Source organism: Polyodon spathula, chromosome 6 (assembly GCF_017654505.1).
Source record: "Polyodon spathula isolate WHYD16114869_AA chromosome 6, ASM1765450v1, whole genome shotgun sequence".
Classification (NCBI taxonomy): Eukaryota; Metazoa; Chordata; class Actinopteri; order Acipenseriformes; family Polyodontidae; genus Polyodon; species Polyodon spathula.
The window spans coordinates 10,283,127-10,299,934 of record NC_054539.1 but is presented as its reverse complement, the minus strand read 5'-3'; the positions used below and the strand labels follow the sequence as shown (position 1 = coordinate 10,299,934).

The following is a 16,808-nucleotide window of genomic DNA, read 5'->3' as shown; positions in this document are numbered from 1 at the left end:
GTGATGAATTGTTGGTGATGTAAAGTTTGTGATGAGAAGTTTCTGATGAATTGTCGCTGGTGATGAATTGTTGGTGATGTAAAGTTTGTGACAAATTGACGGGATACCGTTAAGGGTACACCACTCCAAGCACAACTTTTTGCATCCATTGTTCTGTGTGCCACCATCTTGTGCTGAAGTGAAAGAAAGCAGATGTTTAAACTGGCCAGCACATGGTAACATTTGAGATAAGGTCATACAATGAGCACAGATGTAGCAAGTTTTGTAAACAGGATCATATTTTAAAAGGAGCTACACAGCTAACAAATGTGGTATATTTATACAAATGTTGGTTTATCTGAATATCTGTGGAGAATGACTATTTCAAAATAATACATTAAAACAACTTGGGCCAGTTTCACAAAGCAGCAGGCTGCTAGCTAGCAAGCTATCCTATTTGTACCTGTTTAAAAAAAAATAATAAATTCACTCGCCAAGTCTATATGATTAAAAGATAAATGTGTTTTTTTCTTTTTCTTTTTTTTTTTTATGAAAATGAATTGGATTTAGCAGTCTGCTACCTAGAACCGCTTTGTGAAACTAGCCCTAGGTTACAAGATGACAATCAAACTAAAGAAATCCTTACATCTGACATTCCTAAAACTTTACAGTAAGTATCTGAGATGTGGGTAAGTTATCATACAGTATACTGCAAAATCAATTGCTTCTTTGATCAGTTACTAGATGAAAGTTTAATAATACATTTACTTGAGACAAACATTCATATGTTGGACTTTATAATGAACAGAACTGACTTAATTTAATTGAACCTTTACTGTACCAGAAACAAACACTGTAAGGCTTTACTGATGTTCACCAATAAAAAGAGATCAAAATAAACTGTCATGTAAATGCCCAGTACTAAGGTTACATATATGAAACTAAATTGTATGTGCTAGTACACCTTAAATTTATAGAGGATATAGGATTTGGCTCCTGCTCCAGTGACTTTGTCTAATGCTGGGGCCTCTACAACTTTTTATTGGGAGAACAATACTTAATTACAACTGGTGAGTGGTTGAAAAACCTTTCTTTTGGATTTATCCAAGACCTGAACTTATGGTATTTTTTAAAACATTTTTTGAATGCTGTACCAACACAAAACAGATCTTTCATCACAGAAAAATGCCAATCAAACAGAAAATCGACCTAGTGCTATAAAAACGAGATATTTCTACTCGACTATTTAATAAGTTATTTTACAAAAAATATTTTCACCTGCTGTATAAATTTTTGCTTGTGCTTTTGGTCATTGTCTAAATAGCATAAATATTGATAACAATAAATTATGTTTCTGCCACTGAGAAAAAAGGCAGGAAAAGGTTTTGCTCATCAGACAGGTAATGTTGATTTAAATAACCCAGAGGGGACAGACTGATGTTTTGGTTTTCATAGACCTTGTGTGTAAACCCAGGTTAGTTCCCCATCTCCCCTATATCAGTTGAATCACCACTGTCCAACTGAGACAAAATATAGAGCTAACACAGTCAGCACTGCTATGTTATTTCTAGATCATTACACAATGGTACATGTATGCCTCCTAAAACACTGGACCTATACTCTATATGGTTTTAGAAATCAAATATAACTACTTTGCCTGTAAATCCAGAAACTAGGACTACTATGTCTCATGACTCATTTTGGAAAGTTTGGCCTCTCAATTTTAAGCATTCACACCCAAGAGACGACAAGGATTCATATTGCATTTAAATAACATTTTTAAAATCTCAATGTTTTTCATGCTCTGACCTTGCCATCCAGTTATGTTCTCCCTAACACAAAAAAATGTCAGTAAATTGTGTTTTTAAAGTAGCAACTGGACAACTTGTACCAATTAGTGCAGATCAGTTTTAAAAAGTACATTTTTGTTGATATGTTTGCCCGTTTTGTGTCTGTTGATGTAATGAAGAAATGGTGCTGTGTACTTACACCGTGTATACATCATAATTGTTGCTTGATGCTTGTATTCCATTGCTAAGCTCCTCCCCCCCCGTCAATGCAATGAGGTGCAGAAAGAGTAACCACTCTGCCTACTGTAATACAGTAAGACTGCGGCTTGAATCTATCTTCGGATATTCATGTTTTTCACAAAGGAAACTGGTTGCTATTACTGTGCAAGGGTAGATCTCTGTAAACAAACGCGTTTTTAATTCACTGCCTGAAAACCGGAATTTGGAAGAAAGGTATTATCCATTTTCCTGACAGTGAGTCTGTGTAAACTGAAAAGCCGGAGAGAGAGACTCTGGCATCAGCCACCGGATAAAATTTAGCTCGGTGCCTCGGCTGCGGCCAATGGACGGCTTCTTAGTAATACTGGTAAGCGCTTTCTTTGTAGGGTTGCTAAGACAGGTATGTTGATCTAGACGGGTTTTTTTTAATTGTTGTATTTAACTTCATGTCCACATAATTGTTGTTTTGCGAAGACAGTGTCTTTTGTGGTTCTCCTGTTTTTGGTTGACAGCGACTGGTTTATAGTGATTTGAAACCGAAATACCTCACGTCTAAATTAGAGTTTTTAAATATAAAAATAAATACCTAGAAACTGGACACTTTTTTTACGCTACTGTATATTGCGAGCGCCTGTGCACACACTGCTACATGCTAAGCAAAACAGTATTAACGTGAAGCGTTATGTTAAAATAATGTGCCTGTGCAATTTTGTTACCCACCTATCTTTCTGAATTGAATTAGCTGTAGAATCGACAACACTGACTTTGTTTATGTTATGTTGCAGCCATTTCTAATGCATGTTTTTAACATTACAGTCTGAATGTACCATGCTTGATCTCGCAGATACGACTGCTTTTTTCTGTGTTTCTGTCAGTTGTATTTTCACAACTTTTATTTGCGAGAGGTTCCTTTTGGAAATTCCATGGTGAGCTATTCCTAGATATATATATATATATAATATAGATATATATATATATATATATATATATATATATATATATATATATATATATATTATTTATTTGTTTATTAAATGATTAAATAATACCCGAATGGATTCGCGTGTTTGAAGACTATTCGCATGTAGCCTACACCCTATAGTACCACATTAATTTAAACTGAAAACGTTTTCAATCAAAGCCTTAATATCACAACGGCAATGCCACTACAGGATAGACAGGTGTAGTGTTATTTTCAGGTATGCGGTAAAGTGGTATGCAGTCGCGTATACCTAAGCAACTTCAGCTATGAAAGCAAGGAAGCACCCATTCAAATCTGGTACGTTATGGTGTTTTTCGGTCTTTTACATCTTTTTAAATTGAATGTACAGTATCATTATTTCCAGTCTTTTACATCGTTGTTAATGTAATGTGTCATTTTTTCCACCATTAAGAAAATAGTATGGTCTTTTAAATCTTTTTCTTTTTTTTTAAATTTATCATATTTCCAGTCTTTTACATATTTGTTCATGTAATCATATTTATACATATTTATCATATTTTTCCACCATTAAGAAAATAGATATGCAAATATTTATCATATGCAATACATTTGTCTTGTACATATTTTTTTACTTGTGTAACTTTGCGGTAGACTTCTCATTTTGTCTTGTCAGTTGTGTGTGTGTGTGTGTGTATATATATATATATATATATATATATATATATATATATATATATATATATATATATATATATATATATATATATATATATATGTTCATAGGCATTAATTATATAATGGTAAATGTACCTCTGTTTGACAGTAGGAAAACAGCCATCAGATTGCAATTGATTGCACCTGTACCCAAATCTGACAGCATACCGCTTTCAGTGTGACAAAGTACTGCTTTCTGACATTACATGAGTCAACTTTTGGTACGTGCCACATTCTGATGATGTACCACTTCTGTTCCTCACATGTACCTGTAAAAAACTGCTCGCATTTAGAGTAAGCAAATTATATTTATTAAGTTACCGATGTCCAAGGTGTTTTCGGGCAAAGTAAAATGTACTTCTAATCTGTTTTTTTTTTTGTTTTTTTTTTTATTAATTTAATACTTTTTAATTGATTATAAATTACATCATCAAATGATAAATGTGTCGCTTAATACAATAAAGTCAGGAAAATACTGTGTTGACTTGGGTTCAATACACATTTTGGGTAAAGGGAGATAGTGGTATTTGGCTAATAGCATGATTGTGGGAATCATTTACTATATACCATGTGATAAACTACTACAAACCCATAAAAGAAAACAAAAATCAAGGCATTCTTAGTTTAGCTTGGCCAAGGTCACATTTGTGGGCTTTGAATACTGATGACGCCTACTTCATTTGGAGGTCCTGGTTATAATAATTTGTTTACCCACACATACTGTAAAAAACATTTCCCTAGTTACGATAGTGAAAGAAAATTAAGTAATCTGATCCTTGGACCACAAAGAAACCTGTTCTAACAAGTGCTACAGGATGGGATTTTTCCTAAGTGTTGCATGACATAATGCTCAAATATACCTGTGATAGTAAATAAGGCTGATATTTGCATGCTGTAACAGCTTGAACTATTCGTTCATGGGACCTTACTGTAATTCGACATACCTGAGCTGGTTATCACTAAACATTTTCTAAATTAGGCTAAAAAAAAAAAAACAAAAACAAAAAAAACTTAGGATTGGGTGAAACTTTCTTACAGTCTTGTTTTTCGTTACATTCCTTTACATTCATTACCTTCTTTCAAAAAAAGAAAAGACTTCAGGTAAAACACGGACAATTAAAACGAATTCTTAAAATAGGGTGTGCCTTTATCAGAAATCGTCACTGGGAGAAAAGTGTTCCCTCTAGACCCCTGAAACCCACAGGGCTGCATTTCCTCTGTCGAGGCGCAGAGAAATAGGATGTTGGTTTGTCTGAAGAAACAAAAACTAAGACAATAAGAATGGCTTCTTCATCCAAAATACCAGCTTCCTTTTAAAGAAAAAAAAAAAAAAAAGCATATTTTAGAATGTTACTGTAGTAATCAAATTACTTGCTTTACTATTTTGTTCTTTATGTAAAGTCAAAATTAAATCTCTGTTGAATTGCAGGACTCTGGAGAAAATGTTCCTAACCCTAAACGCCAAGTCCTTAATAGCATTTGCACCTGCAGGATTATAATTTACTTTAAGTTTGCTTTTGCCCCAGCTGCAATGTGTGTATTTATGTTAAACAAATGTAAAAGAAAATATGCAGTGAAGTTCAGTTTAGATTTGGATGAACATCGATGATGTTTTGTTTTCTTCAGTTGTAAAGAATGTGCCTATGACCAGCGTTATGGATAACAGAAACAGGAAGAATTGTCATTCGTCATGATAAGATGTAACCATGTTTACAGGAGGTACAATAGGTAAGTGGAACAATTTAGGTTACTATACAAAATGCATCTTAATAAAATGATCACACTCCCAATTAAAGTAAACAATTACATAGCAAAAATGTCTTCCACATAAAGCCAAGCCCCACCCCACCCCCCATCCTCCAAAACAGAGACCAGGACTAAAGGAACCATTTGGAAATTGAGTAGAGACAGACTTGGGACAGAATGGTGGAAGTATTGAATGGATTTGTTACATTGGATTAGCCAATCAATACCAAACTACTGACAAGCCAAATTACTTTTTCATTTGCAAATTTATTTTGTTAAACAGAAAAATCTTGAACATTGTTTGATATTGCTGACTAGCAATACAGCAAACTAGCCAGTTTCTGGAATGGCCCCCAAGTGTGATGGATGCAAGTCCTTCAGTAGATAGGAACAAATTGGGACACATTTTAGGCTTTCTGTTTTATTTGTTAAATGTTTGAACTCTTCAATGGAAACTCAACACTGCAGCTTCCAGGGCCTACATTTTTAATATCTAGAAAACATTTACATTTCATACTATTTTTTGTTTTAGTCTTGTCTTATTTGTTTTAATATGTTTTTTTCTTCTTCAAAATGTTAGTAGTTGATGCTTTTTTACTTCCATATCTATTGCTGCTCAAAAGGGTAAAAGCTGTTGGGTTGTGTTAAAGCACACTTCTGTTTGTATTTACAGTGAACAATAGGGATGTGAGATCTACTGTAGTGAGTTTCAGTTTAAACCATCATACAAAGTTGTTCCTGTGTTAGTTACCTCTTTTCTGTCTAAACATACCACAAAGCCTGTTTATGTATACTTACTAATGAACTGCAGTGTTTGCTGTGGGCTGCTGTCAATGGCGTGCATGTTGTATAGTATTCTGTTGATTTAGACCTTAAATTCCAAAATATCTGCTCTGGTAAATGTACAGTGTACACTCATGACACTGGAGTCGTCATGCTTTAATCATTGTGCATTGAAAACTCCAATCTGGGTTAGACTTGCAGGAGTTTGGAGTTACTGCCAGGGTTTCTTTAGTTTGTGTATGTTCGTGTATCACTATGTGGAACTTTTGCTACAAGAAGGTCATGACTATAAAAATGAACCGTGGAGACTTGGCCTTATTATACTTTTTGTGCCTTTCCTTAAACAATTCATTGAACTAATTTTATCTCTTAGCTGCAGTGTGCGATCTTCAGCTTTGTGAATGCTATTTTGTCTTTTTATTGTTTTCCTTCAAATGAAACTGAGTGTTATGAAAATTTATATTGTAATACTGCTTCTGTAGGGTTTTTTTTAGGCTGCAAGGAGACTACAGTATCTTGAGCAAGCCTTCTAAACAGCCATTCAGCTGCAGGCTGATTCCGAGCTTCTCCAGCTCCAGGTGGCTCCAGCAGCCCTGCTTCAGCTCCAGGTGGCTCCAGCAGCCCCTGCTGCAGCTCCAGACTAGCTCCAGCAGCCCCTGCTCCAGCTCCAGATTGGCTCCAGCAGCCCCTGCTCCTGCTCCAGGTGGCTCCAGAGCTGCTCTGGCTCCAGCAGCCCCTGCTCCAGCTCCAGGCTGGCTCCAGCAGCCCCTGCTCCAGCTCCAGGCTGGCTCCAGCAGCCCCTGCTCCAGGCTGGCTCCAGAGCTGCTCCAGCTCCAGGCAGCCCCTGCTGCTCCAGCTCCAGCTCCAGCAGCCCCTGCTCCAGCTCCAGGCTGGCTCCAGCAGCCCCTGCTCCAGCTCCAGGCTGGCTCCAGCAGCCCCTGCTCCAGCTCCAGGCTGGCTCCAGCAGCCCCTGCTCCAGCTCCAGGCTGGCTCCAGCAGCCCCTGCTCCAGCTCCAGGCTGGCTCCAGCAGCCCCTGCTCCAGCTCCAGGCTGGCTCCAGCAGCTCCAGGATGCTCCAGCAGCCCCTGCTCCAGCTCCAGCTCCAGCAGCCCCTGCTCCAGCTCCAGGCTGGCTCCAGCAGCCCCTGCTCCAGCTCCAGGCTGGCTCCAGCAGCCCCTGCTCCAGCTCCAGGCTGGCTCCAGCAGCCCCTGCTCCAGCTCCTGCTCCAGCTCCAGGCTGGCTCCAGCAGCCCCTGCTCCAGCTCCAGGCTGGCTCCAGCAGCCCCTGCTCCAGCTCCAGGCTGGCTCCAGCAGCCCCTGCTCCAGCTCCAGATGGCTCCGTCAGCCCCTGCTTCAGCTCCAGACTGGCTCCAGCAGCCCCTGCTCCAGCTCCAGGCTGGCTCCAGCAGCCCCTGCTTCAGCTCCAGGCTGGCTCCAGCAGCCCCTGCTTCTGCTCCAGATGGCTCCAGTAGCCCCTGCTCCAGCTCCAGGCAGGCTTCATGAGCCCTTGCTCCAGCTCTAGGTTGGCTCCAGAGCTGCTCTGGCTCCAGCAGCCCCTACTCCAGCTCCAGACTGGTTCCAGAGCTGCTCCAGCTCGAAGTTGCTCCAGCAACCCCTGCTCCAGCTCCAGAGCCACTCCAGAGCTGCTCCATCTCCAGCTGCCTTTAGCTGGCTCTGGCTCCAGAGCCACTAACACCTCAGCCCGCAAAGTGCGGAGCGGTTACTAGAATTATGATTTAATGTTTCACACGTCATACCTGTAAAACTAAGTAGGTTTTGGAGGTCATTGTAACACAGGTAGATTAAGGCTTTTGCAAGGTTTGTGGGAAACCTTTGACCTCCAGGTCAATCAAGCTCCTAGAATACCAAGCTGATTCTCTCTTTTTGACTTTTTCAAGACAGCAGTAGAACTGATTAATCGTATTAGGATACATTTTTTAGAATTAATCAGCTAATCTACTTTTGAAGTAAATCCGTTATTCACAAATAGGTCAAAATAGTGTCTGTTTTCGCCTCTCTCAAACTACCATAGACCAAGAACCAAAACCGCTGTTCCAACAATGACCTGCTAAGGATTCACATATATTGGACAGGAGTTCATTAAATATGACTAATTACTGTAGATTTGTAAGGCAATGTTACAAAAATGTGCATTGTCTACTTTATTTTTTTACCTGAAATGCACACAAGATTTTATTTTGCTTTTGAACTGTAACAACTGTATGGCATCCTTTGTCTTGTTATTAATTCACAGGGGTAAAGTCAGGCCTTTCTTACTTCTGGGATATTTTTCAACTTTAATAGTGTTACATATAATGATTTTGATAACGTTTTGCAAATTAACAGATATTCTAATACATTTCTGGCTTGTGATTGTTCAGGCTAATTCTGTCTTCATAACTGTTTATGTCAATTTAATCACACACTAACTACATGAACATTAGATGCAATAAGTATTTAATATTCTTCGTGTACTGTACATGTACTGTATGTTACATTTTCACATTTCACAAACCACAGTAATTTTCTGTTAAGGTAAATTACTTTATTTTTAACAGTATTTGTAAAGATTATTGACTTCCAGATGTAATTTTTTGGTAGAAAATATTAATCTCTTCGGTAAAAGTAAAACATGAATATCTTACAACTGCTGGTGATGCACAGGTACAGCAAAACAACGCAATATAATTTGTAGTAGAAGCAATGTCATAAACCAGACTGCATGTTAAATACAATACAATATTCAGGTGCAGTACGTTTTACAGACTGCGGTCACATATCCGCCTGTCACATATCCACTCTAGCCATTTATCCGCCATGATCAGTCTCTTCAGCAGCGTTAGTTTATTGTTGAACAGAGACTGTAGATCCTACCAAAGTTTCCGTATAGTGTTAGAACATTAGAACATAAGAAGTTTACAAACGAGAGGAGGCCATTTGGCCTATCTTGCTCGTTTGGTTGTTAGTAGCTTACTGATCCCAGAATCTCATCAAGCAGCTTCTTGAAGGATCCCAGGGTGTCAGCTTCAGCAGCATTACTAGGGAGTTGATTCCAGACCCTCACGATTCTCTGTGTAAAAAAGTGCCTCCTATTTTCTGTTCTGAATGCCCCTTTGTCTAATCTCCATTTGTGACCCCTGGTCCTTGTTTCTTTTTTCAGGTCGAAAAAGTCCCTTGGGTCGACATTGTCAATACCTTTTAGAATTTTGAATGCTTGAATTAGGTCGCTGCGTAGTCTTCTTTGTTCAAGACTGAATAAATTCAATTCTTTTAGCCTGTCTGCATATGACATGCCTTTTAAACCTGGAATAATTCTGGTTGCACTTCTTTGCACTCTTTCTAGCAGCAAATCCTTTTTGTAGCGAGGTGACCAGAACTGAACACAATATTCAAAATGAGGTTTTACTAATACATTGTACAGTTTTAACATTACTTCCCTTGATTTAAATTCAACACTTTTTACAATGTGATCCATGCGATGCTATTGCTGGTAGTGTAACGTGAGCTGTTCAGTATGTCGATATGTAAATAAATCCTATTCGCCTGTGGGGTGTATCAACTTCAACCTCTGTCTCCATCTCCTGTCCATCACTCAGCAGGAATGCACACACCCACACGGCAGACGGCTACCCTGTCACAAGCATTAGTACCCTGTATCTTTCTAAACAAGGGATTTGGTGGAGCTCCTTAATAAAAACGGACTCTCAAAACAGTAATTGTGTGACTAGCAGTTGTTACAGCTGTGTATAATGGTATTTAAAACAGGATCCATTCATCTGCCTTTTTGCATATCCGCCCTTACTCTGGTCCTACCTCAGTCGGATTTGTGACGGATTACTGTATTTATGTTGCTGTTGTGACACAATGCAAGTATCACCTCCCGTGTGCTAAGAAACTCCAGCTCTTAGTCACCAAAATGAAAATAATAATTTGCAAGACACTCCTTGAAAGACCTAGCCTTTATCCAAGGCAAAATCTTTACCAGATTTTTTTTTCTCTGTGAACTCTTTGATGATTTCTTTGCTATGATGCACATACAGTACCATCAATTGTGTGACCTGCACAATAGGATCATAATATAGCTTTGTTTGTTGCCTCACGGCCACCCTGAAATTAGGTGCATTTTTGTAATGCATATAGAGTTTTGGAATAAATATAAGATGATGTATTAAGAATCTTCTTAAATTCATGTTTTAGTGATGCTTATGATTTGATACAGGAATTTCTTCTCACAGGTATGAAGCCAGGGATGTAAACAGCACTTATCTTCTACTTCTCCATTAAACCATGAGTGAGGTGCAGGCAACAGTGGAGTTCTCTGTGGAGCTTCGCAAGTTCTACAATGTGGATCTGTTCCAGAGAGGGTAAGTGCAGAGCAAAAAATCAATAAATGCTGCACTGTTAATGTATCTTATTTATTTATTTATTTGTTTTTTTTTCCCAACCCACTACTTGTATACCTAGTGCTGGGATGAATGTTTATTCAGACGTAATCAGAACCCTTATATGTAACGCTGTATTAAAGTAAAAGGCCTTATTTTACCCCCACTGAATTAATTGCAGAACAAAGGATGTCATATAGTAATTTAAGTTAAACATTGTTTTCTTGTGTGGGGAGATTTGTCAGTTTGATTTGTTTTATTGCATTCCACATAACAGAATATAGGATCACAACAAAAAAAAAACTTTGATCATTATGCATAACATTCCTCTTACAAGCTGGGCCAGTGTTTGAAAACTGTGAGGCATTTGAGTCTCACACTGTAACTGCTGCTTTATCCCCTGATTATGTGACTTCCAAAATCTGAAGCAGCACCTGTGATTTTAGGTAGAGATCACTATTTGGCAGCTTGGGTTGTGTAACTGCTGCTTTATCCCCTGATTATGTGACTTCCAAAATCTGAAGCAGCACCTGTGATTTTAGGTAGAGATCACTGTTTGGCAGCTTGGGTTGTGTGCGTATCCTAATCTGGACTGTTTACTTCTTGCTGTCAAAAGCTGAGTTCCTCTGTTGTTTAAAAAAAAAAAAAAAAAAAAAAACACACACACACACACACACACACACACACAACACACACACACATATATATATATATATATATATATATATATATATATATATATATATATATATATATATATATATATATATAATATTATTATTATTATTAATAATGTGGAGCCCTTTTGTCACTTGCCATTTTAGAAACTGTCGCTCTAGTTGGCAAAATGTAATTTCTGGCAGACACGGACATGGATTTTTACCTTCGAATACGTCGAGCAACATTCATTGAAATATTCAGATACATATGTCTAGCCTTTTGCTTTCTGGTGGAATTTCTGCCATGAATCAGTGATATTCAGAGGGCTTTATTTAAATTATATATCAGTGTCACTAAAATGATTAAGTACTTCAGTATCTGCTTGCAGGTAATCCTCATTCAAGGCAAAGTTAGCAATTAGGCTAGCAGGTTAAAATTACTTGTATAACAAGAACTTTATCAATGCAGATAAATGTTCAGCAATTGGAAATGTAGTAGTAAACATTTTAGCAGGATACTGGAGAACAACAAAACCAACTGTTCAGGGAAAAGGAGGTGGCGTGACCAAAGCATCCTGTCCTTCCTCACACTGGGAGCAATGATGAATATAGCAGATGAAGCAGCTTCTGTTTGTCTACATTCACAATGGTTAAACTAGGCTGTATGGTCCAGTGCTTAAAGAAAGTGGTTTGTAACCAGGAGGTCCCCGGTTCAAATCCCACCTCAGCTACTGACTCACTGTGTGACCCTGAGCAAGTCACTTAAGCTCCCAGTTAATCTCTAATGATATAGATGGGTGGGTGCGTGAATGTGCTGATTTTCAGGTAAACACTAGTGTTAGATCCTTCCTGTGGCAATACGGAACTTAAATTGTAATTTATTTGGATAACAGCTTAAAACACTTCAAAACTTGACTGAAGACTTATTTGCAGTCCAAAAACAGGGACTCTGTCCAGCTATATTTTCCAGTCTGCCTGATGTTTTTTGTGGTTGATAATTTTAATAAACCAAACATGGTAACACAGTAACATTACCTTAATGTAAAAAAATATATGAATTAATAAATAACCTACGCAAAGTACCTGAATGGCAGTTTGGAATAACCAGGCTTCTGGTTAGTCATCTAGAACAGGAGATGAGATGACAGCCAAACACTGGTTCTGACCTTTGCTCACAACCAGAGTGGTCTTGGTAGTAAAGCTATTGTAATAAGCATTTTACGAAGAGACCAGATACCAGAATCTCATGGGACAGAAAAAAGGCAAGCACTTCTTTCTGAAATGACTCGCTTAAACAGTGCCCAACTTGCTGGAAATGTTGTGTAGTGATGATGATTGTTATATTGATTGTATATATTTTTAGTTGCGACTTTGTTATGTGGAATGTAATACCCAAAACAGTGAGTTTTTTCCCCATTTGTTTTACAATTCCATTTCCACATTTGTTTTATTTGAAGTGTTTTAAAGTTAAATTTCAGTTTTCATTTGCTTGTTCAGCTATAAAAAGGCACAAGTAAACCTCATGTTATTATGTTATGAAAACTGACAGAGTTTAGTAAAAATACTCTGAATATTTTTTGCCAAATTACCCTTTATTTTTTCATTATGAATTTAAATTGGATTTTTTTATACCATTTTATTTTTAATGGAAAATTGACCTGTATTTTATTTCTGTAATAAATAGTGTGTGAATCACTCAGAAAACATTGATTTCTGTTTGTTTTTAATTCAAGTTTCATCAACATAGTAAACTATCTGTATGAAATCGCCTTGGTACGCTTGGGTTGGATTTATGTTTTGCCTTTCTGCCCCCCTAGAACTGCCTTCGTGCCCCTGAAATTTCATGCCCAATGAAGGCAACATTACCTTGCCCTTCATGACCTGTAAAATAAAGGCACACACACAGAGGCAACAGCCACGCACGCTCCCTGCCCCTGCTAATATGCTGTCTCTGCCTGTGTTCAGAGCAATATAATGGATTTTATTACTTTTTGAAAAACAAACAAATTTACAAATGAATTTTTAAATTATGAACGAATACCTGAACATGAAAATGAAAATCCTCTGTGTTTGTCCCAGCGCTAGTTATAACCCTTTCTTGGCTTAAGCGGTGTTCAGTCGTTCTACCAATTCATAAGTGCATTACAACACAATCCTATTAATGTTGTGTTCTGAGGCAGTAGTGAATATTAGCTACAGTATAAGCATCAGCAGGTTGCATCAGTGTATTTCTTATATGTTTATTTAACAAGATTGTTTTGGAGCTGTATGTAAAGTATTCTCAGGTTGTTGAGTTTCTGCCCCACCCAGCTATAAGTCCCTTCAGGGTAACTTGGGAAAGCAAGTATCTGTTATATTTTAGCTGAGCTATCCAGCATTCCCAATATGCAAATAAATGTAACATAAGATTTTTAAGGGTTTAGTTTTGAATGTTGTATATGTATCTATCGGTGATAGGAATGCAATATTGTATCTTTTAAAATAAAAAAATAATGTATTGCAGCCCAGAAATTGTTCAGAGGAGTAAGGTTTGGTATCATACAATGGAAAGAAAGCAACATTTTAAGAGTCCATTAAAATATGTCATCATTATGTTAAGTTGTTAATTATTCCCCCTGTTTAGTTTGTCAGAACTAAAGGCTGTAGATATGTCATTGGCAGAACTATAACACAGCTGACAATCTGATTTGACATTTGACAATCTGTTTACTATATTTTGTCTGAGAACTGTGTGTGCATACTGCAAACCTTTGTATATACGATGTTGGACAAAATAATTGAAACGTCTAGAAAAAGTACCATGTAAGGAGACAGTGTGGTCCAGTGGTTAAAGTCCAGGGCTTGTAACCAGAAGGTCACCGGTTCAAATCCCACCTCTGCCACTGACTGACTCGCTGTGTGACCCTGAGCAAGTCATTTAACCTCCTTGTGCTCCATCCAGTGGATGAGATGTTAAATCAATGCCCTATTGTAAGTGACTCTGCATATAATGTACAGTTCCCAGTCTACCTCTGTAAAGCGCTTTGTGATGGTGGTCCACTATGAAAAGTGCTATATTAAAACAGATGTATATTAAAATGATGAAAGCTGGGTTTCCCTTTGGCAGAGCCATCCAAAGACATTGATGAATCTGCTCCAATAACTCACAAAATCCAGCTTTAAAATATGTTGGTGCTGCTGCATATTATATTGCCTGAAGTTGTAGTTAAAACTTGTATTAAAAATGTATGGATGGTTGTATACCTTACAGTGAAAATAGTTGGTTTTAAAACACACAGAGCTTATAAAAGTTGTTGCAGACCACATGCAGACTAGTCGGAAGTGTGGCGTGCAATGTACTAAACAAACGCAACGCTGCTAGCAGCGTTTTAATGAATGCTTTGCAGCCGCAGTTCTTATTTCCGCTTTATATGTAATTCTGGCATTCCTGCATAAATTTTTAAAGAAACAGGGTGGAGACTCAGTGCAAGTGAGGGATCAAAAATTTTGTAATGACATGTACTAAAGCTGCGGGCAATTGCGACACTTACAATTGCATCAATTTGTTAAGAACAGTTGAAAGCATGTTTTAAACAGTCACAATTGTTGCTGGTATTTCCCAGTCCACTTTTTCTCGTGCATTGCCAGTTGTGCTCAATGTATTTGAGACAAACACCCAAGTACCTAATTTTCACTGAAGTCAGGGTGTACTTACAAGCCTTGAGAACAAATTTCTTGACATTTCTGGTTTTCCCAGTGTGTTGGGAGCAATAGACTGCACACATGTGTCATCTGTATAGGACCATGATCTATTGTGTGTTAATTGTCAAGGCTACTAAGCAGACCAAGTTAAAAAATAAAAAAACACAACTCTCACTATTTAATTTTATTAATTTTATTAAAAGAAGTGTTACACAATTCTCGCTAGAGTTCTCACTAAATGACGCAAATAATGATTAAATTATTATATTGTGGCTGTCTTCATTAAGATATTTTCTCTTAGTACATACGACACAATGTGCACTTTGCGAATTGTCGGAACGAAAATGCAAATTGCAGTATGTTTGTGCTGCGACTGGCTCATCTTAGTACATCTACCCTTTAATGTTTACTGTGAGGGGTGCTGCTGATTTCTCATAAACTGTTTCAATGTTATAGAAAATTTACAGGGGCGGATCCAGACTTTCATGAAGAGTGGGGGTAAAGATGGTGGGGGGGGGGGGGGGGGGGGGTACCTGATACCTGATACAAAACATACTGTTAAAGTTAACAATAGAATGAGTGGAATAAAGCAGTTCATTAAAATGGGTTCATCCCTATGACCCTGGGAATAACCCTGTGTCTCCTAAAAACAAAATGTGTTAATCTTTAAACAGAAATTAAATATTTTATTTTAAGATCCCTTGACATCCCAATATCCTGTTGTAATCGCACTCCCCATCGAAAACAATTACAGTTCTATATAATGTAGTTGGGAGCCATGGTTTTGTGACTATGCAATTTGTGTTCTGCCTTATAACTACTGTACTACTGCTAGTGCAATTGTATTATGGGGCAAAAGGAACCCGTTCCAAGGTAAAAAGGGCTGCCTTATATCAAGAGAACACTGTATTGTCATCATTTCTTTGTAGTGACAGATGTGAACCTTAAATTGGACATTTCCCAAAATAAACATTGATCCCTATTTAAACAAATTAGCATTTCATTTGTTAGTCAAATCTTGGTAATGCAAAACTAAGGAGAGACAATAATTTAACCTACTGCCATTATGCCTTACCTGTATTCACAGCCTCTGCAGTGTTGGAGGATTTCTGGAGTGTCACAATGCATTCTCAGACCTTTGGCAGCACAAATGTGATCACAGAGAATTTTTTTACTGTACTCTATTTTTATCATGGTGCTAGGGTATGAGACAGGGAGGCCACATAGCTGAGAGACTGCATTATGAATAGCTAAAGCTGTAGTTTGCACCTGCTTGCTACTGTGAAAATGTACTAGATATGTATTTAATAATTTGCTCAAGGTGACTGCCAGTTTAATTTTTCACAATTCTATCCTGAAGTCGCAGGAACAACATCGTCTCTAAGACAAATTTTCTAAAAGTGAATGTCATGTATGCTGTTGGTCAGCGCTGTGCCGACTTTTAAGGTGAGATAGTTTTTATTGCCACAGCCCTCTGCCACTATGCATTACTCACAGAGCACTAGCCTAATCACATGTTTAAAGGTGCGTGTGTGTGTGTATGTATAGTTTTAAATACTCAGCTGACTGCAGGACATAAATTTGCATGTCTTGCCAGAGCTCAGCTGCAGTGAGCCATCTCCTAAAGTTCACTGTCAGGGAGTGTTCTTTGTGAAACTCAAGTATAAGAATGTGGTAATACATGTTTGATTTTAAAATCTTTTGAAGGGACACACCTAAATCAGTAAGGCAACAGCTACAGCATATCTTTCCTGTTGATTTCAGTTATTACTTCTAATATTTCAGATATTATTTTTAGCATAACCATTTTTTTTCTGAGAAGTAATAAGATGAATAAATGCACTTCATAGAGTTTCACATGAAGAAAATCCAGCAGTAGTTATTAGAAGAAATGTGAAAGTTCTGTTTTTCTC

General features: G+C 37.7%; 1 protein-coding gene across 5 annotated transcripts in view; it reads left to right on the top strand.

Moving 5' to 3' along the window:
* The first annotated feature begins 2,056 nt into the window (after positions 1–2,056).
* LOC121316834 (protein FAM135A-like) overlaps positions 2,057–16,808 on the top strand; it is a 51,372-nt gene continuing 36,620 nt past the window's right edge. For 4 of the 5 annotated variants that reach the window (XM_041252077.1, XM_041252076.1, XM_041252075.1 and 1 more), the window contains exons 1-3: positions 2,057–2,355; positions 5,272–5,373; positions 10,409–10,537. In XM_041252077.1, coding sequence (XP_041108011.1) covers positions 10,461–10,537 — 77 coding nt within the window. In that variant the 5' untranslated portion in view covers positions 2,057–2,355; positions 5,272–5,373; positions 10,409–10,460. The remainder of the gene's footprint in view (positions 2,356–5,271; positions 5,374–10,408; positions 10,538–16,808) is intronic. The other variant, XM_041252074.1, reaches the window with a different exon arrangement.